We start from the raw sequence: 27094 nt of genomic DNA, 5'->3' as shown, positions 1-27094 counted from the left end.
TAAAATACTCCAACTTTAGTTTGACCTGGTTTCATGTCTTTTATTGCTCAGTGAACAAAAGGAATTCATTTCTAACTGTATTTTTTTATATATGTTTACAAACTGGCTATGTCAGGTGTGATCATTTGAAGTGTGTTGTAATTTGTACTTTGTGTAGGATATTTGTTAGCTATTATGCAATATTTGTGTAGCAACAAAGCAATCAAAGTGTTTTAAATCCACAAAAGAAGAGAAAAAAAATCAAAATAAAAACAAAAAGTGAATTGAAAATAAGGACTAAAAAGTTGTTAAAGGGATAGTACAGTTTTAAATGACTACTTTCTTTCCATTTACAGAACAAGGTTTTCAAGTGAAAATGCAAAACTTTTGTTGTGTTTTAGATGTCCATTTACACAACAACTGTAGTTTATAGTTGAGAGTCACTGTAATGAAAGTCCAAATTTATCGTCTGTCCATACGAATGTCCGTGTTGTCCCATTAATGTGTATTGCTTATGCATATATGCATACATGTGTGGTTTTACTATAATAACAAACAACAGCACCCACTAGTGGCCCCACATGAAAACTGCATCGTTTTCGGAGTTTTTGCTGTTTATGTGCAAATCTACATTTTCAGAACTTTGCCATTTTAATGTAAAACAATTCTGGACCTAAAACGTCAAAACGATGCATTTTCACTTGAAACGTCGTGTAAATGCGGCCTAAAAGAAACTAAAGAGTTTCCCAACCAGAATGATATTTCATGTCTAGTTGAAGAAGAACTCTTTGGCCCAATCAACATCACAGAGAGTGTGCTGTTAATAAAGTTAACGCACAAGATGATTTGCACTCTCATTTGTGCACGTATTTCTTTATTAATGTAATGTGTCACAGTTCAGCCCTGTTACAGAACATTTGAATCTGGGCTTTGAAGTTTTAATTTGTTGATTTTTTTGGTCTGTACGTCTGTCTATCCAATCCAGAGACAAAAATGTGAGTTTTCTGTGTACTCAATTTATCTAATAAGAGTTTAATTTCATGTGACAGTCGGCCTTTAATTTGTGCATTGCTTTTTTTTTTTTTTTTGTCATTTTGATGTCTTTCTAAGGTTTGAACTCCTCAAAACCTATTAAACTGAAGGGAGAATATCAAGGACACGACCCTGGTGCTTTCAGTCGTACCTGTGCTTTCATTAAATTCCATTACATTATATAACAGTGTCCTGACGTGTTTGTGCAGTTACATTTTAGCTCTGTGAAAGGCCTTGTGGTAATTATCTTACATAACCTGCCTTATCTGTGTTTGTTTGGTTTAAAATCACATCATCTCCCTGGACATCATGAGACATGATATGCTACTTATGCTGCCATGTGATCTTGAGTTTTGGACTCAAACGAACCACAGTGACACTCTTCACAAAACTTCTATGTCATAGAGGTTGTGCGCGGTTAATACTCGTAAGTAAAAGCCGATGTGTGCCTTGAATAATTTACAGGAGGTTATTTTATACCTACCACTAAGGAAGCCTCACCCTCCCATCTTTTAGGGAAAACACAGGCATTGACGTCTCTGTCCCGAAATGCGAACGCTCGTTTACCACCATGACCTTGATTTGGGGTTGTCTTCAAAGAGTGTAACGTTTGATGTTTAACAGATAAACACTGATTTAACTTTGCTGTAAGCCACAGGTATACCGCAATAGTCACTTAAATACTAGAACCATCAATACAATACCCATAAATAAAACATGCCTTTGTCCATTGTTGTTCGTTTATCCACAAAAACCACAAGGCTCTGACAAAGATTTGCTCTGACAGCCGACATAGTCATGCATTACTGTGCAGCCTCCATCAAGGCAAACGTACGCTGGATTCCAGGTTTAAAAGATTTAACGGGTATAATACACCTAGAAGATGCGCAGCACTTCTCTGTGTCGTCCACCATGTTGTTGTGAGTGTTTGCATCTCCCTGATGGTTAAGGGATTTGACTGGGCCATGTTCACTGTAATGATATTTGGCAACAGTTCTCAGTCACAGCATCAGTGCTTTAAATGACAGAGATTTAAAAGCCCCATAGGTCCAGGGTAATAGAGACTTTTAGTCATGTAATGAAGCGCTCATACCTCTTTTTTAACAAGTACTTGCCTCGAGGTAGTAACTAATAACCAGTACTGGCATAGACACTTAATGATGCAATGACATTTCTTACAATTACTTTAAGAACGTTCTATTTCCATTACATGGTGTACTAACTCAACAAAAACTTACCACGACTCCACTCTGCCACCCAAGCTACTTCAACTTCATGAGAAACCTGCCTTACAATGTGGTGTAAGGCTCCTCAGAAAACATTGTTTCTCAACACAGCATGAAACGTTAAGAAAAAAACAGGCAAACCAGGGTCACATCTTAAGTTATATAAACATTTAGTAGTAGATCTTATTACCACTCTAAGATATTCAACAAAGAAATAAAGGAAATCTTTAAAGTTTAAATGCAAAATTTATTATGACACTCTTTCACTGGTCCAGCCCACTCAAAATGAAATTGGGCTGTATGTTGTACCTGAACTAAAATGTGATTTAAGGAAAGCATTCCTCTCTGAACAGCAATATGTAAATGACACTGGTTATTCTCAATAATTCTTGTGTTAGAGCGATGTAGTTAAACAACACCACTGGTTTGCTTTAATCCATACCACTGAACTGCACTGACACCCATTTCGATAAACTAACTTATGATTTTTTTTTGGTGTATCTTTCTCGTACACAAACAGACTCTTCTGTTTTCTTCTTGACCTTGAAGTTAAAATAGACTGACAAATGAAGGTTTTTCATTTGCAGGAGAGCTACTTGCTTTTCTTCACGAGAAGCCAGTGACGCTCACTCTGAAACCTTGAAACAGCAGGGAGCTGCTGATAAAAACACATCTGTGCTCATTTAGGCGCTTCCACGTGTAATCTTAAAAAAACAGATGATTCCTATGGCGCAGAAGAGGAAGTGGTCCAGGTATTGAACATTAGCTGTTGTCAGTCAAGCTTGACAGTGTAGTCACAATGCAGAGAGAGAGAGAGAGAGAGAGAGAGAGAGAGAGAGAGTTGGTCAGAAGCATTTGTCTTCTAACTTATTCATTCCATCACTTTTTTACATAACCAATAATGTCGGGGTGAGAAGACACAACGCTTCAGGGATCATCACACAGGGAAGGACGCATGAATGAGCTGCATTTCTTCTCTCTCTCTCTAAAACCCTGCAGTGGAGCGTCAGATTGCGAGACGCACATCCAAACACTCACTGAGGACATGCGATACAGCCCGAACGCCCTTTGGTCAATTAACTTGTTAATACACACACACTCTGCATGTGGTGAGAGTTGTGTGTGTTATAGTATGAAAACTGAAACGAAGACGTATCACTCTTTGTTCCGGAGTTTGTGGTTCGCTGCAGGACAAACACATGGCATTTATACACAACATTAGTTACTGGCTGACTGATTGTCTTCTTTTTAAGGGGTTGCAGTGAAGCTGAGTGCAAAAAGTGTTCAAGTGTTTCTTTTTCGGTTTTGACTCATTTTTGTTGTGCTAAACGAACTGTGGGATGAGGATAGCCATTGTATTTTTGTAAGTACAGTCCTAGAATATAATTTTATAGAATACAATATTATAGAATAGAATAGTTTATTGTCAGTGTACAGGCAAAACAAAATTAAAAGACAACTCTTGTGGTGCATAGTACAATTAGAACAAGACACAAGATATGTAATAAAGAGATGAAAAGTATTTTAGACAAGTAATTAAGAGTGAAAATAAAAGTCTTAATAAATCTAATATAGACACATCAAAATTATTATAAAGTTTGAAATTCATATTGATTGAGGTACCATTTCACCAGTCCGACCTACTCAAGTTGGATTTCAGTTGCATGTGGCTCCTGAACTAAATCAAATCAATCTTTATTTATATAGCACTTTTTATACATTGAAGTAACACAAAGTGCTTCACTAGAATGTGTTTGACACCCCGAATCTAGAGCAGCACTCGCAACCTCTTTATTTCCTTTATTTTGACACCAGTATTTTGTTTCACTCATGCTTTGGCAAAACAGAGATTGGAGAGGAAATCTCAGGGTGATCAAAGAAATACGGCAGTAAACCACAGTTATGAATTTACATAGTTGTCTGTATTCAAATGTTTTGAGAACTTTTTGTTTTCCAAATACTTAAAAAGAACATGTTTATCGCTGTCCTTCATGCAAGATCTCAGATGGACTGCCTCGGTAGTCAGGGAATTCTTGTGACACAAGCCAAATGCCCTTTCAGATTGAAGATAATCAGAAGAGATTTCCCACTTTCTATGTTTTCCTGCAGGCAGCAGGGCGGAGAATGCAGAGGAGCGGCTGGTGAACTACCTGCTGGGTCCAGAGCGCTACAACAAACTGATCAGGCCAGCTGTTAACAAGAGCCAACAGGTCACCATCTCCATACAGGTTTCCCTCTCGCAGCTCATCAGTGTGGTGAGTGGAAACATCCTTTATCCTGCATATCATTTACCAGATTTGTCCTGATGCATTGGGAGTAACAGATATTTTGCAAAGGCACAGGGCTGAAAACACAACAACATATCTGTTCATCATAGCGAATGATTTTCTTCAACTGTCAGGATTTGGCGTGCGTCCTCCTAATAACTCATCCATCTGTCTTCCATACTGCTATATTTTAATAATCAGTGTTGCAGAGTGCTGGAGTCGATCCCAGTTACAATGGCATGAATGTAGCGTAGCCTCACAGGGCAAATACTCACACGTACAGACAATTTAGAAACGTAAATTACCTTCAAAATGTTTGTTTTTTAACTGTGGCAGGAAGCCAGAGTGATTGAAGAAAACCTGTGCATCCACAAGGAGTAACTCCAGACAGAAAGACTAGACCAAAACTACCTTTTTAGGACTGTTTGTGATTTCTAGATGAACAGAAAAACACAGTAATATTGAAGGACTGCCGCATCTTGAAAAGTGAAGTTATCATGGAAAAATGGGCTGAAGAACTCACTCACACTCAATTGTTTTTAAAATTCTCCAGCCATTAATATACTAAACAAAGCCACCATATCTGATTGAAATAATACTTAAAAAAGGTAAGAATGTAAGAGTTGCACAGTGTGAAATTGTATGTTTTTCATGGCCACCACAGGTCCTTCTTACACTCTTTGAAAGGGAAGACGTTGCAGATGTATTGCGAGGTTACACACTGGCAGTAAATCTCTCGTACTGGACCTTCAACGTACCTCTGTGTGGAAGAAATGTGGCTAAATGCTCCGCTGGTTACAATAAATAGGATGAATGGGCAAAGTGGAAAAGATGTATCTGAGATTTATGAGTCAAGACGATTTTACAAGCAAAGAATAGTTTTTGTATGTTCTAATATACAAAATCAACAAGATACACTGATCATTGAGTAACACAAAACAACCCCAGCGAAGGCAGCAGGAGGCTTTCTTTGGTCGTCAGGCATTGTTATTTCATGAAGCGTCACAGATGTTACAGGTCTGATAACTCAGATGTGATGTGAATGATAAGAAGGACGTGGCATAAAAATAACTCAGAATCAACATGAAGGTGCTTTTTGTTTTCTCTCTTTTTGCTCACATTTTTTTTATCACATCTTGGTGATCTCACCGCTCAACAGACATTTCCAACTGCATAGATTTTGTCTTTTCAGATGGAAAACAAACACAAAAGGGTGATACTAATGACATACATGATGGCTCAGGTCTGTTTGTGTTTCCAAATAAGGCACGAAGCGCTGACAGTGAAGTGGAACTCAGTCTCCGTTTGGGCTTTTTCTATTGTCACATTTCAAAACATCGTCCTTCTAAAAGGTTATTTCTGTCTGCTGTGGAGTTTAAATATGTCTGTGTGAGCATATAAATCTTTATATTCTCTTAATCCACCCCTGTGCCACAACCACAGTGTTCCACAATCCCACACAAGAATGCTTCAATGACAAAAATTAATCGAAACTATTTTTAAGAGGATGACCAAAAGAGTTCCACGAGAAGTCTAAACCTGTAACAGTTCACCTGAGAAAATATGTTAGGATTTGGTTTTACAATTTTCAGGTGGTAGCCAAGACCAATTGTTCCCAATCTTTATCTTTCAGGATCCAAATGTTTACCATTGTAACCCCCCATTGTAATATTTAAAGCTATATTTAGCCTTATCATTTTATGTGCATCATGCCCAAATCTAGCTTTTACACACATATATGTCTTGTTTTATATATTCAACACAGGTGTTTTCCATCATTTTATATTAGTAGTATGACTGAACATGAGTCACAACCGGAACGTTCTCGAATACAGGCTAATGTTAGCGCACCTTGCTAAAGACACGCAGTATGAATAATTGAATTGTGGAGTTAGTAGAAGCACACGGTCTCTCTCCTTTCTTGAAAGCCTTCTGTCCTCGTCTGTCCACTGAATATCTGGATGACATTAATCCGCAGCCTCCCAACAGCCACAGTCAATGAAAGTAAACAAGTTTATTGCCGTGATGTCAAAGTAACTGTAAGCTACATTTATAAAGCAATTTGACAGTGTTTTCATCACCTCAAAATGTTCATGTTCATTGCATTTGGTACCTGGAGGTATGCTTTGATATTTGGGTTTGAACTTCAGTGTGCTTTGTTACAAAGTACTGCCAGTAGACCACATAATGTCAAATTGCTCTCAAAGCGTAAAAGTCGATTGGTGTTTTCTTGCAGAATGAGCGGGAGCAGATAATGACGACGAATCTGTGGCTGTTTCAGGTACGGTGCACTACTTCTTCCACTGTTGACTGCACAATTATCAGGATGGCTTGCTGGTGAGAAAGGAAGTTTACGATTCTCTCTCTGCAGGAGTGGAACGACTACAGGCTGAGATGGGACCCAGATAAATATGAAGGCATCAAGAAACTGCGAATACCATCAAAACATATCTGGCTTCCTGATATTGTGCTGTACAACAAGTGAGTGTGTGCATGTCAACTCACTCAAGATTTGGTTTTTAATCTAATTAAATTCAATTTCAGGGGCCCGATTTCATCTTGAGAGGGCCAGACTGGTAAAATAGTGAATCATAACTTTTAAATTTAAGCTTGAAATTTTTGTTTTTGTTTTGATGCAGAGTATACATTTTGAAAAACTCTATATGTTTGCAAATGTGAGCAATTGGTATCAAAAAATGACAACAATCTCAACATGAAGTCAATTGTTATGATGCTAAATACAGTGAAATGTCCCCAAAATGTTCCGTATAACTCTTAAATTATGCGTGTTCTTACAAACTCGTCCTGACATCATGGCTTTGAGGTGAGTTTGATAGCAAAGAGGTACCTAGCTTTCATGGCAGCATCACCACTATCTCAGCTTGGGTCTCAGTGTTGTTTTGTGTCTGTTACTCTGGAAGAAATTCAGCCCACAAGCCTCAATTTTGACACCCCTGTGCTATAGGATCCTGAAAGTTTGCTAAATATAGGCATTGAGTGCTAAACAGTGTCCCAAGCCTTTGCCGTCTCCTGCATGCGTGTCTTATGAAAGCCATAATAGAAAATTTAGGAATAGAAAAATTGAATATATTCATCTTTGTCCTTATAATATCTCATAATCACATCCTGTGGGCCAGATTTGATTTTATGTTTGACACCCGTGGTTCAAGTATTGAGGACTTTTTTGTTTCTTTGTGCTGTTTTACTTTTAATCTCTTTTCTTCCAGTGCTGATGGTGTGTACGAGGTTTCCTTCTATTGCAACGCTGTGGTGTCCAACACCGGCGACATCTTCTGGCTCCCCCCGGCCATCTACAAGTCGGCCTGTGCTATTGAGGTGCAGAACTTCCCCTTCGACCAGCAGAACTGCACCCTCAAGTTCAGGTCGTGGACCTACGACCACACGGAAGTGGACCTCATCCTCACCAGCGACTTCGCCAGCCGCGACGACTTCACGCCGAGCGGAGAGTGGGACATCGTCTCGCTGCCCGCACGTAAGAACGAGGACCCCAACGACATCACCTACCTGGACATCACCTATGATTTCGTCATCAAGAGGAAGCCGCTGTTCTACACCATCAATCTGATCATCCCGTGTGTGCTGATCACGTCTTTGGCCATCCTGGTGTTCTACTTACCGTCGGACTGTGGCGAGAAGATGACTCTGTGCATCTCGGTGTTGCTGGCGCTCACCGTGTTCCTGCTGCTGATATCCAAGATCGTGCCACCCACCTCTCTGGCTGTGCCACTCATAGGTTTGTCATATTTATCCAAGAAAAGTATTTATATGTTTGAAACTATCCACATAGATGCTTTATCTTAGTGTTTTTCACTCGGTTTTGTTATTTGCTCTCGCTCAACATCTTGACTCCACGCTCGCTTGACTTGGCACACTGTAACAAATGTGCTACAAAAACAGCCAATCACAGGCTTGCACACGGTTGTTCTGATTTGTCGATTCCATTCAAACAGGCCGCTATTTCAGCTGCCTCTTGGAAGCGCTGTTAAAAACAATACCTAAATCAAGTGGAGATTTGCAGTGTATATTAGATGACAGACGGTTTTAGGTGAGTATTTTTTATTCCGCAGGGACAAACAGTATGTTTCTGGAACTGTGCAAATTCAGCAATTTTAATTGAAGCAATCAAAATTGTTTCAGTGAAAAGGGAAATTCATTTATGATATATTTGTACTGGAAATCCAATAGGAAAACAGGGAGAAGGGGTCAAATACAATGTTTGGAAGTGTTGAAGCCACAGTAGAGCTACGGAGTCCATACTTCCATAAAATGTCTTTTGGATGACTGAAATAGACATGTTAAATATTCAATAGTGAAATATTCCCAGATTATCTGTTGCTAAGTTGCATTTAAAGTAGGTATATCATTCAAGAATACTATAGAGCCTGTGAGAGCCCACAGTACCAACAGTTTGGCTTCACTGTGATGTTTTGGTAAATCAGAGAACCGCAGAGGGGCTGCAGGTTTGTTTTTGTTGTTGTTTTTTTTATGATTCACAAAGAAAGAAGATTGGATTTGGAAATTGCACATTGTACTTTATTCTTTTTTTCTCCATCTCTCTCAGGTAAATACTTGATGTTCACCATGGTTCTGGTCACATTCTCCACCGTATGCACCGTCTGTGTCCTCAACGTGCACCACCGCTCCCCGTCCACCCACTACATGCCCGACTGGGTCAAGCGGCTCTTCTTAAATCGCCTGCCCGCGTTCCTCCTCATGCGACGTCCCGGCTCCTCCAACGTCCGCGAGAAACTCCGCCGGAAGCACGCCAGCCAGAACAACGTCTATCAGAACAATTCCCGTAGCGGCACCGACAAGAGGCAGTATTCCAACGTCAGGCTGGGCGGGATCCAAACCGACTCCGAGTCTTTCTACGTCAATGAGGACTTGGCCCACAAGTTCCGCTGGAGGATGGGAGACATCCCGGACGGGGGCGAAGGGTTTTCAGACTTCAGGAGACCTTTGACCCTTCAGGGTGAGGCCGACCTGGAGGAGGCAGTGGATGGCGTCCAATACATTGCTGAGCACATGAAGACAGAAGACGACGATGAAGGGGTGAGGTGTGAATGATGACGTCCAAAAATGTAGGTTACAACAAAGAGAATTCAATAAACTTACTAGTCAGGTTCTTGTATTTTTCTTGTATTTCATGTTTCTCCAGGTAATTTGTTGCCCACTACTTTTTTCCACATAATATATAATACCATATTGTATTGATTTGCTCTTGAACATTCGGCATTGGATTTGACTGAATCATGTTGTATGAGGCAGTAAAAATACAAAATTCTGTGGTATTTTTGAATTAGGAGTTTATACTTGATAGTACAACATTGTATAACACGGTGTTTTGACAGTATCATCTTATATTTGAGTGCATCATGTTATATTTAACTGTATCATACTGCATACATGAGCATTTTTGATTGTACCATGTAATTTTGTACCTTACTTTTTAATGTGATGAGGACTTTCTAAAATACCACCGCAGTTTAAAATATTTAAGCAAATGTAAAACATCTTAATATTTGATATTGTTTGTCTAAATTTGTTATCTTTTCCACCCTAAAAATATCTGACATGATTAAAAAAAAAAAAAAACAAGCGCACACTCTCATAAGAAGACAAACTGAACTCGACACTAACCTCAACTCTAAATTTGTGGCCTTGAGCTTCTAACACTTAATAAATATTACAAACATGTTTTTGCGGTAGTAATTGCTAAAGGCACATCTTTCATCAAGCTTCCTGCTTGATACCAACCATCTGCAGCAGTTAAAAATATATCCTGCAATGCCCTGGGATGCTTTAAAAACCTTTATAGCTGCGACAGCAGTTAATAAAACACAGCGTCTGATCACTAATATGCTCTCGGATATGAACGTGCTTGACCTGCTTTGACCTCGCTTCAATGAGTTGTGATAAAATGTGTATTTTAGGGCAGACGCTCAACAGTCAGTCAGTTGTAAAAGAGACGGAGCAGGACAGCAGAGGTCTGCTGTTGCTCCTGCATGTTCAGTCTCCTCATGTCATGTGAACCTGTTTTGGCTGCAGATCATCGAGGACTGGAAGTACGTGGCCATGGTCATAGACCGGCTCTTCCTGTGGATCTTCATCCTGGTGTGTGTGGTGGGAACCCTGGGACTCTTCATGCAGCCGCTGTTTCAGAGCTACAACACACCCACTGCTGACGAGGCGGAGTGAGTCTCTATCTCTCTCTCACACACACACACACACACACACACACACACACACACACACACACACACACACACACACACACACACACACACACACACACACACACACACACACACACACACACACACACACAAGCAATGTCCATGGTTTGGAGATTCTTTAATATTAAATATTAATGAGAATGAAAAAAATAATAAGACAGACTATAAAGTGTGCTCTGCCAAAACTATGTTCTTTGTCCTTTGGAGCAGCACAGTTAGCCCGATGTTGCTCATTTGTTTAACTGTCTAGTTGAAACAGAAGGATTTTACTCGGAGACATGCTCCATGCCACATGACAAATGCGACCAAGTTTCAGGGGTCACATACCAGCAATGTTACACGCTAAACACAAGTAAAGTATGACAAATACACTCACGAGCTAGTGGTGTGGTGGCACACAGCAATAGTAATAAAAAAAAGCTATAATACACATAGCGCAGTGCATCCTAGGTGTATGGAGTATAAATTAGGCTTTATGGTATCGGTGCTCGGTATCGTCAAGCGGTATCTCTGATTTATATGACATAAATTGTGTTCAGTTGTGATTTCCTCTTCGACGGTCACAATCACATTGAATGTTAAACTCGTGATCTGATTCCACATGTTGACCATGTAAACGCAATGAATTCACATGGAGGTTCCACATGGTGATTTTAACATTTTCTTTCCGTAGGTATGGAGATTTTTAAGATTTCTGCTCCAGTGCAGAGAAAACGATCCTCACGACCACCGCTCAGCTCCGTTTTATTCTTCTCTTTACGACCGTGGACTAAAAGTGAAGACACAATCATAGCAGTGGAAGAGACTCCAAAACCAAAGGCGTGACAATCCTGTTAGCTTTTTTTTTCTACCTTCTATCAAGATAACAAAGGTGACAGCAGTTTTTTGTTTTTTTTGGTACGACATACAGACGGAGCCACAGGTTTGTACATAAATGGACGAGAAGCAGGTGAAAAGAGGCTGGTTTTGGACGTCGGTGCAGCTGTGGGAGCTATTCATTCAGAAATCCCCAAAAAGTCCATCGTGTTCTGCAATTTTGTGGGTATGAAAATAACAATTTATCCCGATTGTTCCAAGTTACCCAGTGGAGTAGATTCCTTTGCACTTCTTAAATCAAGCTTTATTGAGACAAAGTGAGCACATTTCGTCCCCTCCACCTTTTCTCATTTTGAAAACCTTACTGCACTGTCTGCCTGCCTCTCTCTTTCTCTCTCTCTCTCTCTCTCTCTCTCTCCTCTTTCTCTCTCTCCCCTCTTTCTGCTTCAGATTTTTGTGTTGTTTTGTATTTGCTTGCCTCGAGAGCAGCGCTGTAACCACTGTCTCTTTTTGACAAATGCAGATTCTGCTTTTGCTCTCTGGCTGGTTGGTTATTCCCTCCTTGTCTGTCATTTTTTGTTGCATATCACTTCACAAGGTCTGTAGAGGGGGAAAACTGAAATGCTGCGAGAGAACTTGTACTCAAAGAAAAAAAAAAAACGTGACATGAAGGATGTGAACATAGATGGAAGTCAAAAAGAGTGTGCAGTCTACAGATATACACATGAATATGTCCACATTTCTGTTGAGCTTTTGAAAAGAAAGAAAAGAGAAAAACTCCCTCCAATAGCTCACTTCCATCCATCACCTTTACGATGGCCTTAAACTGTTATTGAACATCCCGACAGAAAATTAATGAGGACAAAAATGTAGCAGCACCACGTTATGTACTGACATTGATTTCACACAAACTGTGTTCGAACCGGAATAAAACGCTGTTAACTTTCTCTGTTCGACCGGTTATCTCAATTATTTCTACACAATTTATTGTAATGTCTTGTTTTCTGATTTTTATATCTTGTGGTTTGCACTGTTGTCTCATAGATAGATGCAATATGCTCTGTGTGCAGGCTCCAGCACTCAGGAATTCAACAGTACAGAAGAGGAATGATTGATTCCAATGTGTCAATGAGGGGAAATCTAAGATGCTTAAATTGTGATTACTACGGCAGTGAGCCCCAAAGTGTGGCCCGTGGCCCCCTCATGGAAGAAGTTCAGAAAATGTTTTCGATATTTGATTTTGAGTTAAAGTTCTTTATTTTCATTGACTAAAAACAATGAAAGCATTTTTAGCAGCTAATTTTTCACAGCAGTGGGCAACAAAATGAGCACATTTAAGACACTGTTACCATATAAACATTTATATTCCAGTTTGGTATAAATATATACACATTCAAGACTAAATATTATGTAAATATACACATTTTGATGAAAAAGTGGTTTTATCTGACCGACATTAAACCACGTTTCTCTAGAAGTTAGTTTCCCATTGGTAGATGTACCAGCCAATAACCTTAAACTACAGTTTGTGTATGGGTGGGAAACAGAGTCTATCAAAATGTCTATTTTGTGTTTTAAAATCATCAAATGCTTCAACACCTCAGCTCTGATGAACTGTGAGAACAGAATAGTGATCCTGTTGAAAGGTGTGCAATTTTCTTTTACTACGCACTTCAACTTTTATAGCTTTTTGACTTTCATTGGTATGAAAACAAGGTAGCATTCAGACGGTCACAACCACATGTAACATTTAACTCAAGAGGCCCAGACGGCTGTCGTTACCATTACTAGTGAGCTGCGTCGCTCAGCCAATTAAAATGGTGTTCCATCAACTGTAAGTAATCGTATCAAAGGCCAATCCCATCAAGCCTGGCAATGTTGGGTGTGGGGTCAAGTGCACATGACACAAGCATCCAATGTCACGATGCAAAGCATTATGGGATTGGTGCACATAAACCCACACACAAACCTGATCACTTTATCCAGCATTCATGTAAACGGGGCAATGTGATTCCCTCATTTAGGAGGAATATAACCATATTGGCAAAACAAAACAAAACATGTAAGTAGTGAACTGTGATAACAGAATGATTCTGTTATTATTTTCTGATGCCATTTATTGCTACTTGCAAATATCAATATTTAAATATTCTTTCTGTGCCAAAGTCTGGTGTTGATGAGATTGTGGATATTAGCATTGGTAATAACTGGATTATTTCAGGCCATTTGTGGAAGTCTCCCGCCTGGTGGCAATGCATGAAAACGGCAAACAAACACAAGTTCAGCTAAACATAGTAATCAGAAATAATGCTGTTGAACTCAGCAGAGTATTGTTGCAGATTAAACTACAAATGTTATCTGACTGGATTTCAAAGCTTTATTTGATGGGTAAAACTGGCTGCAGTGTTTTGGATTGTTTCACTTCACACTCGAACGAAGGACGAAGCTCCTGTATCTGCTCTCGCTCGCCTCCCTGACACGACGGCCACAGGGGCATGATGGGAAAAGTGCGGTTAACTGTGCATGTGGGTTCTTATTGGGAGCGTTGTCAACAGCAGCAAGCTCTTTCTGTTTTGTGATGTGAGTGCAACCGGAGGAGGTTTTATCAGCAAGCCACAGCCTCAGTCACCAATGTGTTACACCCATTCATCACACAATCCATCTTCTTACGTGCCTGCTGCAACACCAGGTTGTGAGAAGCAGCACAGATGCCGACACAACTCTGATCCCTGCAACTTTTAGCATCATATCCTCAGAGGCAATAGAAAGATGTGTTTTCTCTATCAAGCCCTGGGCTGAACTATTGTTCTTGTCGCAGCAGCCCGTAGAAAGTCTCGAACCATATCAGATGTGTCGCCATCATGTACAATTGGTGGGACTTCAGAGAAATTGAAGTAGTAAAAGGAATTGATGACGTCTGATCACTGAAAAAATTCACCACGAGTCGCAGTTTGTTTGTTTTTGTAACATAAAATCAAATAAATCCAGTTTGTCTTGCAGTCTCGCACAACGGACTGCAAGATTCAAAGACATTTTAGTAAACCTTCTCCGACTTTCCCCGAATTTGAAAACTGAAAACAAATAGCTACATCTATAAGAGGTGCTTTCATTTTCACATTAACTCCAAAAGAGGAACATCAGAGGCTGGAGTCCATCGACCCTGCTGTTCAGTGTTTTCTCTTGCTTTGTGTTGATCGAAGGCCTGTTTACACAACAAGATTTCAAGTGAAAACTTCAAACTTTTGCTGTGTTTTTGGCATCCGTCTACACGAGGACAGTGTTCAGGGCCAATGAAAACACAACTTTTTAAACTGCTTGGGGGACTGTCTATTCTTGTTTGCACATTTTGAGTGAAAATGCATCATTTTAAAATTTTCGTTTAAGAAAACCTCTTGAAAATGATAATGCTGAGATCGATGTAGTTAGCATGCCAGGCCACGAGTTGGTGCTGTTGGTTTTTTTTTGTAATAAATGTAGAGAACAGAAACATTTGCATAGACAGACGACCAAGTTGGATTGTTATTAAGGTGACTGTCAACTATAAAACGATTAAGTCCCAGAAGAATATGGATTTGGAGCCATGACACTCTGGAGCTAAATATTGTGAATGTCCATCGACTGAGCATGTGCAGAAGAATTGTTTACTACAACATGCGCAGCAGCATCATTTCAGAAAAGCTGTGTTTGCCCTTGTTTCCATGGAGATGGAGCGTTTTCAAAAAATTGCATTTTCAGAGGCTCCGAGCACTATTATCGTGTAAACTGGGCTTTAGTCTATTTCCCCCACTTGTTTGATTCCAACTTTTTATAAATGTTCCCTGCTTTTACTGTCTTACATCTTGTATGTTTTCTTGTCTTCATCTTGTCAGGTTTGTTTTAAACTTCTCATTTCTTTTATTCTTTTCCTTTCAGTTTCAAGAAATTGTTCACCTTGCTTTAGAGTTATATTCTGACTCCTCCAGCTCAGAATGACTGTCCCACTTCAATGAGGATAAAATCCAATGGTATCCAATTCGGAACCACATCTGAAAAGAAGAATCTGACTTGTGCTATTCGAATGATTTGAGTCTCTGGTGCATGCAGTGTGAACAAATCTTCTGTCAAAGTCTGAAGGATGAGATCCGGGCACAGCTTTGGCTCAACTGGTACAACAGATTGTTTTCCAACCCCACAGTTTGTCCCCGTTTGTCTTTGGACGCAACACTGAACCACAAATGTCTCCCAGTGGAGACATTTGCATGGCAGCTGTTGCTATCGGTGTGAGAAGGTGTGAATATGAATAAAGCACATGGAGAAAGCTGGAACCCTGAAAACATGCTCAAAATAGCAAAGTCCATTTATTCTGGACTTAATGGCACCTTAAAGAACTTGAGTAAACAGCTGCAAATATCTACAGGGTCCAATCTCAGTTCTGCATGTTTTAAATGTTTCTTTTTTAAATGCAAAGAGTCACAAACTCTGTTTGCTTCTCTTTGCATTCGGGAGTGTTGCAATGAGAACCAAGCAGGATGAAGACCCTCCAAGACCAGAACTGAACAATGCTGATGTACAGAAAACTGAAGTCTTCATTCATTCTCATCAGCATGTGCAGCAAAGACAGGTTTCTTTACACGAAGATGGGATTTCCATTTTTGGAGAACGTCACATTGAAAAAGTCTCAGGTTGACGCACACTTCATTGCACCAAGAGCTGTTCGCCAACCACCAATTAAGTGAAGAGGAAGGAGCAGATGCTTCCCTGTCAGTACTTCTGTTGCATTCCCACCATGGTTTACTGCTTTTTGGTTACTTCTCTGATTATTATAGAATCTATTTCTTTCTACACATTGTTTGTATGTTTTGGAAATAATGTCTTGTTGAATCTGGATCCTTTCTTCTCAAACCCTAACCGAAATATTGTTTCTGTAACTCTGGTGAATCAACATACTGATTCATTCATTTAAGACTTGATTCCTACTGCATGTCTTTTGGTCATGTTTTCTGTTTCCTGTGTTATTTTAAATTTCTCACACCATCTCTTGTTTTCAGGCTCCTTGGAACCCCTCGTAATGTCTGATTGCTGTTCTCTGCTCTGATGTGCTTCAGCTGTGCCTGAGTGGGATTGTCCTCACCTGGTGTTTGTGATGTATGTTGGTCTGTCTTGTCTTGGAGTCTTGTTGCCAGTTTGTCTGCATTGCTGTTTGGTCCCAGTGGTTCCTGATCTTCTTCCAGATCTTCACTGTGGCAGACGTTTTCAGGAATCATCAATTGTGGTGAGTCATGGCTGTGTTTATGTGTAAATGCGTGGCCCAAATGCAGAGAAATATCACAGTTTTTTCAAATATCTGGATATGTGTAAATGTGACCTCAGTGTTCCTGCCTCTTCAGAGTTACTTTGTAAGTTCTGGAGATTTTTGTTTCTGTTGGTTGCCTCCGTCACCTCCCCTTCCCTCACTGCTTTCAATAAAACGACCGACTGAGGCCTAGTCAACATGACGTTTACAAAACAAACACAATTAAAACAGTCATGTGCTTCCACAACCTGTAAGAAATGTATTCAAGCTCAGGATCTTTTCATATGTTGTGTGATCCGGACCCGGCTGTCTGACCAGACTCACTGTGAGCTGACAGCCGAGTTCAGCTCTTCAGGGTCAACGTTGAGCGGTGGCATGGAGAAAAAGAGCACTTTGTTGCTTTTGTGGATGTGATAACTGACATTTTGTGAACACTGAGGCTGAAACTTGACAGCAGCATTAAAAAAATGACATTCATTAATCACACAGGGGCAGACAGGGTCGACTGGAAGTGGATTAAATATTTTTAGACTTCCCAAAAGTCTGTACAGTGACACTAATGTGTCATTTCACACTCATTTTATCTGGCTGATCTTTTCCAAAACTGGTTTTCATCAAGATTTGATCAAATGGCATCACAGGACTCAGACCTGTATATGTACCTATTTAAGATATGGTTTTAGTTTCAGCATTTGTGTGATAAAATGCACCACTGTGACATTTTATTCATTTTGACTAAGGACAGAGGTTTATACACACATGCATATCAACTGCAACCCTTTAAAGGACATATACAAATACCTGAAAATAAAATATTTACATCATATAATTTCATAAAATGTAATAGGTGTAAATAATTATACTTATTTGCTATTTATATGAAATCATATCAAAAAAGCATTAAAATATGTGAAATTATTCCACCATTAAAAACAAATTCCTGAATTTCAAACATATCTTAATGGATTTCTTACAACAATACAACCTTTTTAAGACGAAGTGCCAGTTTGATATTCACTGGTCAGTGAGTGTTCGACAATCACCAGCAGGATATAACACAATTAAACTAATGTGTTGTACAAGATTAATAAAATGACTGGCAATGGAATCGGCTCATCACAGGAAAAATAACACTTAAGGTAAAGTTGAGGGTTGCAAGTTCGATTGCCACCTCCGCCCGTCCACCTGTCAAGTGTCCTCGAGCCAGACTTTGTGTAGTGGAACTATTTCAATGTATTTTCTGTGGCTGTCAGTTACGAGAAGAAACAAAAACATGTGAAATGATAAATCTATAGTGCTTTTCAACTCTGTGAGCAGCCCCAAAGCGCTTCATATCATTAATCACATTCACCCATTCACACACGCGTTCACACAACCATGAAGGCCGCAGCCATGCAAGGCGATACCATTCCAATAGAAGCAATTTGAGGTTCAGTGTCTTGCTCAATGACACGTTGGCATGTTGGACAGATGGAGAACCTGCAACCTTTCGATTAAGAGATGACCGCTCTACCAACCGAGCGATGCCACCTCATAAAATGCTGTGAAAGGAACCAAATATGGTCACTTCCAGATAAATTATTAAAACTATTTGGCTTTCGCCAGTAGATTCATATTAAGTATAACAAAAAAAAGGGTTGAATCCACTTAAACATATTTTTAATGGACATTGTAGTTGTTCTGCAGCTCTTTCCTGCCATTTGTTTGACAGCCCATTTGCTTTTGTTCCTCTGCTGTTGAGGCGTGTGTGCGTGTGCGTGTGTGTGTGTGTGTGTTTTCCTCAGAACATGTGCTCAGACTTGAACTCCATCTGCCAACTAAAAAGGTAACATGGGGTGAAAATAACACTGCCATCTAACTGCCCGAGCAGTTTGGCTTCTTTTAATGTACTGTGGCATGAATGAACACACACACACACACACACACACACACACACACACACACACACACACACACACACACACACACACACACACACACACACACACACACACACACACACACACACACACACACACACACACACACACACACACACACACACACACACACACACGCGCGCTCATCACACAAAATGATAAGATTTAACTGGCCCAAATCCTTTATCTCAGCAAAAGTGAAAGCACTTATTCCTAAAGTCAGCACGTCAGCAAAAATACCACGAGCGTCTGCTGCTGTGGACAGTTATCGACAAAACGCATATTTATTGTGGTCTGTCTGGCGTGTGTGTGTGTGAGAGAGAGTGAGTGGATTTGTATTTAGTAGTTACAGGGACCTAAATGTCTCCACATGGTCACATTATGGTCAAGAATAGGTTATGACATTTAGCTATGGTAGTTATTAAGTTTGAAGTTGGAGTATATCTGCTAATGTAGATGGGAGTCGCCATAATATATCGAATATATGTAAGTCCATGAATGAGCCCCTTAAGTAAAAGAAAAACAATGATGCATGTTGTTTTACTCACTTTTCAGGAGTTTGAAACTCAGGGGATGTAATAGTTTTTGAGTCCAATCTATCTTGTGGAGACCAAATTCCTAAACCTCTCAATGTAAAGCACATTTTAAATCTTTAAGTATGTAGTTTAAAGGTTAAGATCAGGGGTGTCAAGCAAATGACAGTTCAGGGGTCACATAAAATCCAATTTCAGGTTGACTCGTCCCAAGCAGTAAAATACTGCCAGAATAACCTCTAAATTTAAACTTGAAGTTATTCTTTGTTGCGGTGCAGAGTATACATGATGGAAATGTTTATTTTCACAAATTACTCGGTAAAATGACTAAAATGTAAGCATAAACCCAATTGTAGTCATACATTCTGGCCTTAAATAATGTGAAATGTCCCCCCCAAAAAACAACTTCTTGTATAGCTGATTCTGCATGTTTTCATAAACTTCCTGACATTATGACTTGGAGACTAACGCTCGTTTGCCAGCTTTCATGGCAGCAGTTCAGCTCGGGCCTCAGTGTTGTGTTGGATACTCTGAAGAAAATTGTTTGAAAATCAATGCTTTCTTTTAAATCTTTGCAATTTGCTAGGTGTTTTGACCAGATTGGAGCGTCTTGCGTGCCGGTTTTGGCCCACAGGCATTATGTTTGACACCCCTGGTTCAGATCAGAGATAAGAGAAGGGCTCTCACTGTTGATGTTAGGGGTAAAAGGATTGCAGGAATACATTGTCAGTGGGTGGGCACCACAAATGTACAAACGTGTACGTGTGTATTATGTGTGTACTTTTGTGTGTTGTCATATCGATATAAGGTCAACTGGAGCATGAAGGTAACAGATGTGTATCGGTGTGTGTATTGGTGTGTCTGGGGGAAAGACGGACAGGGACAGGACGAGCCAGCTGTCATACTGTAGTACAGTCTTGTGTAATATATGTCTGTTCCCTCCAACTTACTGATTACAATATAAATCTGTCACCAAAATGGCTGAAACAGCAAAACGCGGTGTGAAATACCTACACGACCATGCAATATGTGGATTCTAGTTCTGAACGGCAAAGAGGGAAAGTTAAAGCTAAATGTGGTTTCCAAAGTGGTTGCTGCTTATTTCAATACTTTCCAGTTTGTGAGCTCATTTCTGTTCAAAACACTTTTGTGTTTTGGGGTCAGTTTATACAACAACGGTGCTCAGAGTGTCTGAGAATGCAACTTTTTGGAAACGGTCTTTCTCCATCTAAATGGGGGTAAAAAAGCAGGTTTTCAGAAATGATGCTACTGCACATGCAATTGTTCTGCACATGCTCAGTAGCACAATAACAACAATATTTCTCTCAGAATGTCATGACTCTCAGTCCATATTCTAGTATATGTGTACTGCCATTGTTGATGTTAATAGCATATCTCTGCACGTGTGTGTTTCATTTAAAAAAACAAAAAAAAAAAACACAGTCAGCTTGTAGCCTGGTATGCAAACTACATTGGTTTCAAAATATTGCCATGGAAAAACGTTTCTCAAATGAAAACACAAAAATGAAGCATTTTCACTTGAAACACTGGGTTCCATTCGAATCTTAAGTGACAAAGGAGAAATATTTTTCACTTGCAGCTTCTAACTGTAATAAATCAAACTATCATCAATCAATCTTTATAAATATTATTAAAACGTATGCTTCACTCCGGTTTCTGAAAGGTCTCAGTTTTTAACAGAGCAGCACTTTTCCAGGACAGTGCTTGTTAACGGCCATCCTCCTCCTCCAGCCAGCCCCGATCCCGCCTCTGGAAGCAAAGCTGGCCTCACTCAACCCTCGGCAGAATCGTCTAAGTCAGCCCAGCTTTTCAGATCAGCACTTTCCCGTCCAGCACACGCTCAGCCGTTTGTCCGTTTGCGAAAGGATGATTAGTGAGGTGAATGCTTTTGGGATATGTTTCCAATATGTCAAACATTTGACAATAGATGTTGTGAAGTATGTAGGTTTTTAAATCGACAATGTGAACAAATTGTTGTTTTTGCTTAACTTGGGCAGAAGTAGTTAGGAAATACTTTTATTTTTGAGTATTTTTTCTATCGCATATGATGCCATTTTGACTCTTGTGCAAAAAATAGTGTGGGAAAACTCCATACACCGCTACTATTAATAATAATTAAGGTTTCAGTTGCAGAGCCTCAATTGTTGAAGTGACATTAAAGCATTATCTAAGGCCCCAACAGCATTTTCAAGTGAAAAAGGAAAACTTTTGTTGCAGTTTGAAAATTCCTTTACCCGAAAAAGGTTTTTGGAGCCACTGGATAATAATGATATTGACAAAAAAATGCAATAAAATAACTGCTGTTGCTAATTTAAGCACCAGGAATTTGCTTGCTCTTTTAATAAGAGCACTAGACATAGACCCATTTTTGAAAGATGATGCAGCAATGACCTCCACTTATCGACCTTATTGATTATGAAGAATCATCATCAAAGCAACACTGCGACCGTCAGTGTGTGCAACAATCCATCTGAGTTGCAAATCTCACAAATGGAACAGTTTTTTTTTCTGTTCTTTTTGAACTAAAACAAAGAAAAATTATTGGTTTGACCAAAACTTTCATTGTGAAGGTTTAGAGATGGAGATAGAATGGAGCTGAATGTGACCCCTGAAAATACATGAGGTAGAAACTCCTGCTCTGCATAAATACTGATAAATAATGTAGCACAGAGCAAAACTACCTTTCTTTGATCATAAAGGGAGAAACCGTCATCCTGGGTAGATTTATTATTCAATTTGCATCATACATAATCTGATCCAACACTCATCAAGAAAGCATGAACGTGTTGTCAGATATTCCTTAAACATTATTCTTTTTATTCTTACGGTTTTGATGAATTCATATTTCTTTTTAGAAACCCTGTAGCACTAATGAATTCCAATCATCTGCATTTCCATGTGTTTCTTTCTGGAACAACAGCAGCAGATTAGTGTTTTTCTGCCACTGGTAAGACGAAGGCGGGTGAGGTGAAGTTAGCTCTGGTTCAGCGGGGTTTGTCAGACCCTCCTGCAGTCATCCGGGGGGCTCGTTCTGCTCCGTCTCCTCACACTAGAGCCTGAAGGCAGAAACACCACCGCTCCTTTACACACACTCCACCAAACCTGGACACATGCCAGAGCCCATCTTCGGGGCCAGTTCCTTCTTTCTCTTCCTTTTCCATGTATTAACCTGCACTCTCCTCACCACTTCCTTCCACTCTTCCTCTCATGCTCTCTGGGTGTCTGCTCCTGCACTCCCCTCCCCCCCGTCCACCCATTCTTTTTTCATTCTTTTCTAAATTGCGTGTGGAGAAATGGGAACTAAAAATATACTGGTGATAAACCCAATTATCTGTCCTTTTTCATGCTACACGCCCAAATAGCTGCGAGCACGGGTTGAGCTGCATGCCAGATAAGCTACCAGCCTGAATTGCTGTTTGTGTCTGTGCATACACCTGTGTGTCTTGTGCACTTCACTGATGCGGTTTCACTGTTGGCTGTGCTGTGTAACTGCAAATAAACTCATGCATGGGCTAATAGGAAGGTCAACTGTTTCATTAAGTACTGTTTATTCAGTAGTATTGATCCCCCTTTGAGTCGTCAAACCAGGTGGTATGCCCATCACCTTAAAGAAGGGAGCAGTACCCAGGCTCCTTCAGCTGCTGCTCAATTTTTCTACAAAGCTTCACTAAATTTGGCTCTATCCTAAGTTTGAAATCATTTTCTATAGTAATTGTTTCATTTTTGTAAAAATAATAATGAAATACAGTCATTTTCATCATGTATACTCTGTGCCACAACAAAGAAAAACTTTAAATTTTATGGCACTATTTTATCAGTCTGGCCCACTCAAGATGAAATTGGGCTACATGTGGCACTTAACCAGAACGTGTTTGGCACACCTGATTTACAGTCGTGTTACAATCATCCATATCGAAATGATCTAATATTATTATGTACTTTAAGTTAAATATGATTTTATGAGACGTGCAAGTCTAACCCAGCTTTACACATCGTCCCAATCCTTTTAGAATCCCAGCTGCAATTTTTTCATTTGGGATTCTTTCATTGTGTTGACAATACATCCAAGCTCTAATTATTACTCCCCCCTGCTCTTCAGCCACCACAGCGATGAATAGAAAATCTCCGGCTCTACATATGGTAAAGAGTGTGATGCTCTCAGACAGCACTTGTGAAGCACTAACGAAGCTTTGAGTTGCTTGAAGAGTCTCTCCGGCCCGTCGCTCCAGGACGATTGAGTGTCAGATACTCCTTCTCTGGCAATCACAAGCAGTAGCAGTCAAACTGTTGCCAAACTGGTGAGCTGCCACACTTGTTTGGGATTTATCCCTGTCAGTTTACGATCCCTGACTCACAAGTTGCTCGTGCATGTGAAGACTCTCATAAAGCACACATGAGGAGACATACCAGCGCCCTAAAACTATTCAGCTCTGCTGTACATACTTTATGCTTGGGGGCAAAAATCTGTGTCCCTGATCTGATTCGGTGCAATTACAGTCAGCACCAGCCAACCCATTTCTGCTGGAAAATGCAACATTTCACCGCCCTGGGGGAAATTATTTTGCAAAACCAGCAAAAAAGAAAATCACGAGTGTATGTTTATGTGTGCATGTTAACTTTTGGCTCAGGTGTAAATGATTGTCCCTGCTGCTGATGTAAATCATGTGTATGTAGGTCTACTGCAGGTGCATTTGAAGATGCAAAGCAGCACACTCACCTTGCCTGATGTAACTATAGACCTGTGTGGGCAGAGGTAATCAGATTATTGTTTCCCGTCATCAGACAAATGAACAGATGTACTGTATGGACATGTTTGTGTGTAGGTGTGCACATTAAGCTGATAATCCCTTTTTCAAGAACAAGGTTGCTTATATTGGCACATTTGGTGTCATCTCAGAAAGCAACAACTGCTTGTTTTTATCGATTTCATGTGAAGAGTTGTTAATACTCAACTTAAAGTAATGCAAGATATAAAAACCAGACCTTGAAACTGGCGCTTTACACAATTCTATACATACTGCATGTAACTGCAAAACCAGCTTTTCATGACATTAATTTGTATTTTTGCTTCACGTATAGAGATATTATGAAGAAATGTGTGCTTCAACATCAACACAAGCTGGTGATTTTGCTACCAAAGTACACCAATGGTTCACCAGTGGTGAACAGGCTCACCTCATGGGAAGAATATTGAAGGTTTGAATTTTGGGAGTCTTTCAGTGTACAGTTAAATATTCTTTCTAAAGGTGTGTGAATTTCCTCCCACAGTCTAAACACGTGCATATGAGGTTAATTGGTGACTTTAAATTGAATATAAATGTCGGTGTCTGTCTCTGCTTTTGTCTGGCTCAGTGTGTTTTGTGTTTTTATAGCAAAGGGGTGTCCTGTGTGCTCAAACCATCCTCAAAGCCATGCTGTCACAGGATGTTTGTACTTAAAAACTTAATAGCTTAAAATGAAAGGCTATTCTTGCGCTATTTTACTGGTTTGGCCCACTCGAGGTGAAATTGGGCTGCGTGTGACCCCAGAACTAAAGTGTGTTTGACACGACTGGTTGATGTACATCAATTGACATGGAACAGTAACTTTACTTGCTTGTGCATAGCCGTACCAGCAGTAGGACCAACCTCAGGGTCTTGACTGGACCTCCTATAATGAGATGGTTTCTAGAACTCTAGAGAAAATGTGGGAAACTACCCATTGTCTTTTGTACTTTTATGAGAGGTGGTGTGTCCCCTTCCCTAGTCTCTGTCCTTTGGAAGATTGACCCCCTTTCTCTGCTCAGACCTCTTCTCCATCTAACAAGTGCTTGATATCCAGCTCCCTCCTTCCTAGAAGCTTCCAGAAGCCTCTGATCACCTCCGCTCCATTAACCCTCCTTCAGTGAGACGATCGTGCTGGGAAGAGTAAAAAAGGGCCCACCAGATTTGAAAATAACAGCACTTCTCTCGGGGTCAGGGGATGTGGTGCAGATATGTAGATGTGAATAATTCAGCATGGTCTAAAAGTTGTAGCGAGGGAGATAGATATTTTTATGTGTTTCACGGGCGGAGGAAAGATGGTGCGCTGTGTGGATGAGAGTAGGTGCAGGAGGTAAAAGCATACTGAAGGTGTGTGAGGTGGAAGGAAGGAGGGAGCAGAGAGGATAGAGATGAAAATTGAGTGAAACAAGAGGATTGAAGATAGTACTATGGAAAAGAGAATAAACTGAGGACAAGCGCAAAATTGGGACAATAACTAAAAAGAGAGAGAGAGTGCAAATGGAGGATGATGCTGAGAAGGAGACAACAGGATGACACTAATGGCTTTTGGACTGAGTGCATGAAGCTTTTACGTACAACATGAATTAAACATGGCCCAGGGCAGAGCAGCAGGACAAACCATGGTGCATCACACTAAACAATACTGGCAGAAACATTGATTCTCACCTAGTTCCTCCTCTAAACTTCTTCACTAATAAGGTTGGCGAAGACAAGCGTGTCATGACGCCACACTGTGAGCTCAGCACATGTCAGATGGTGACACCAGCAACAGGAAAAGCACATTATCCCCATTGTGCTTATTCTCTTTCGGCTTCATCTGTCCATTTTTGTGTGCCGCTTGTCTGTGGGGGATTAGGCTTGGTAAACTCCTACCACGTGCCGAAAAAGGGACAAGAAGGAGAAATGCAGAATGTTTTGATGGTTTTGCTTGTGTTGAAATGAAGGGATACTGACTGCTGTGACATCTCAGACAGGAAATACATTGTTTTGAGGGCTGACTCTGTTTATCCTTGGTGATGTGGTCTCAGGGTAAGACGAGGTGGTCCTGGGGTGAAATGTGTGTGTGTACTGTACACATGTGTGTTTACACACACACACTCACACACACACACACACGCACACGCACACGCACACGCACACGCACACGCACACGCACGCACGCACGCACGCACGCACGCACGCACGCACACACACACACACACACACACACACACACACACACACACACACACACACACACACACCCCTCATGTATTCAGAGTACATTTATATCTCATGTGCCACATCTGGTGGATTTACCTGAGGCTGAACATCATGAGCTCCACCGCTTATAAGCAGTGGAGCTGTGCGTATATGCACAGGTCATCTCCACTGATTCAGTAATTATGACTTCAAAAACAGTTCACTGGGTTTTTTATTGCTCATTACATTAAAATGTTACATCAGACCAAAATAAATTCAATTCTATAGCGCGGAAAATACAACAGTCATTTCAAGGCACTTTAAGAGTGAAAAAACAAGAATTAATGAGAACCAGACTCAGTGGTGGAAAGTCTTTTTTAAATTCAACTCACATAAAAGCGTTAAAAATACTTGGATAATGTAATTGTCTCACAACAAGAATATTTCTGCTTCCAATCTGTTTGGCTGCCTGTTGCATATTTATTTATTTACAAAGAAATTGATATTGATTGAATCATAGTTACTGTTCTCCCAGGAACAGACTTTAACTCCTGAGCCTGTCTCCCGATTGATTGACAAGTCCCCGTGGTCCTCACAGAGGCATCGAAGCAACATGCAACTTGCATACAGCCCCGCCCGCCAGCCAGTGTTGGTTCAACCAGGCGTCGCCTCCTGAATTAGCCACTTTGTGTGATGACGTCAAACCAAGCGTTCGAAATGAGAGGGCTAAAATTAAATTTGATCTGCGTGACGTTGGAGGCTGGTGAACAACAGGCACCTGAAAGGAGCCGCGCGTCAAAGCGCACAAACTTTCCTCCTCAGCGCAGC

The 27094-nt window shown here is 40.3% G+C and overlaps 1 protein-coding gene across 1 annotated transcript; it reads left to right on the top strand.

Annotated features, from left to right (window-relative positions):
- Window positions 1-4350: 4350 nt before the first annotated feature.
- LOC308149174 (neuronal acetylcholine receptor subunit beta-2-like) lies at window positions 4351-10723 on the top strand (the record flags this gene model as incomplete). Its single annotated transcript, XM_080520844.1, has 6 exons — window positions 4351-4492; window positions 6741-6785; window positions 6876-6985; window positions 7732-8258; window positions 9087-9577; window positions 10574-10723. Exons 2-6 carry the CDS (start codon window positions 6759-6761, stop codon window positions 10721-10723), a joined length of 1305 nt encoding a protein of 434 aa, XP_080376970.1. The 5' UTR covers window positions 4351-4492; window positions 6741-6758.
- Window positions 10724-27094: the final 16371 nt, after the last annotated feature.

This window comes from Blennius ocellaris, assembly GCF_963422515.1.
Source record: "Blennius ocellaris genome assembly, chromosome: 3".
In the NCBI taxonomy this organism is placed as follows: domain Eukaryota; kingdom Metazoa; phylum Chordata; class Actinopteri; order Blenniiformes; family Blenniidae; genus Blennius; species Blennius ocellaris.
The sequence above is the reverse complement of the archived record's forward strand: the minus strand, read 5'-3'. Positions and strand labels throughout refer to the sequence as shown.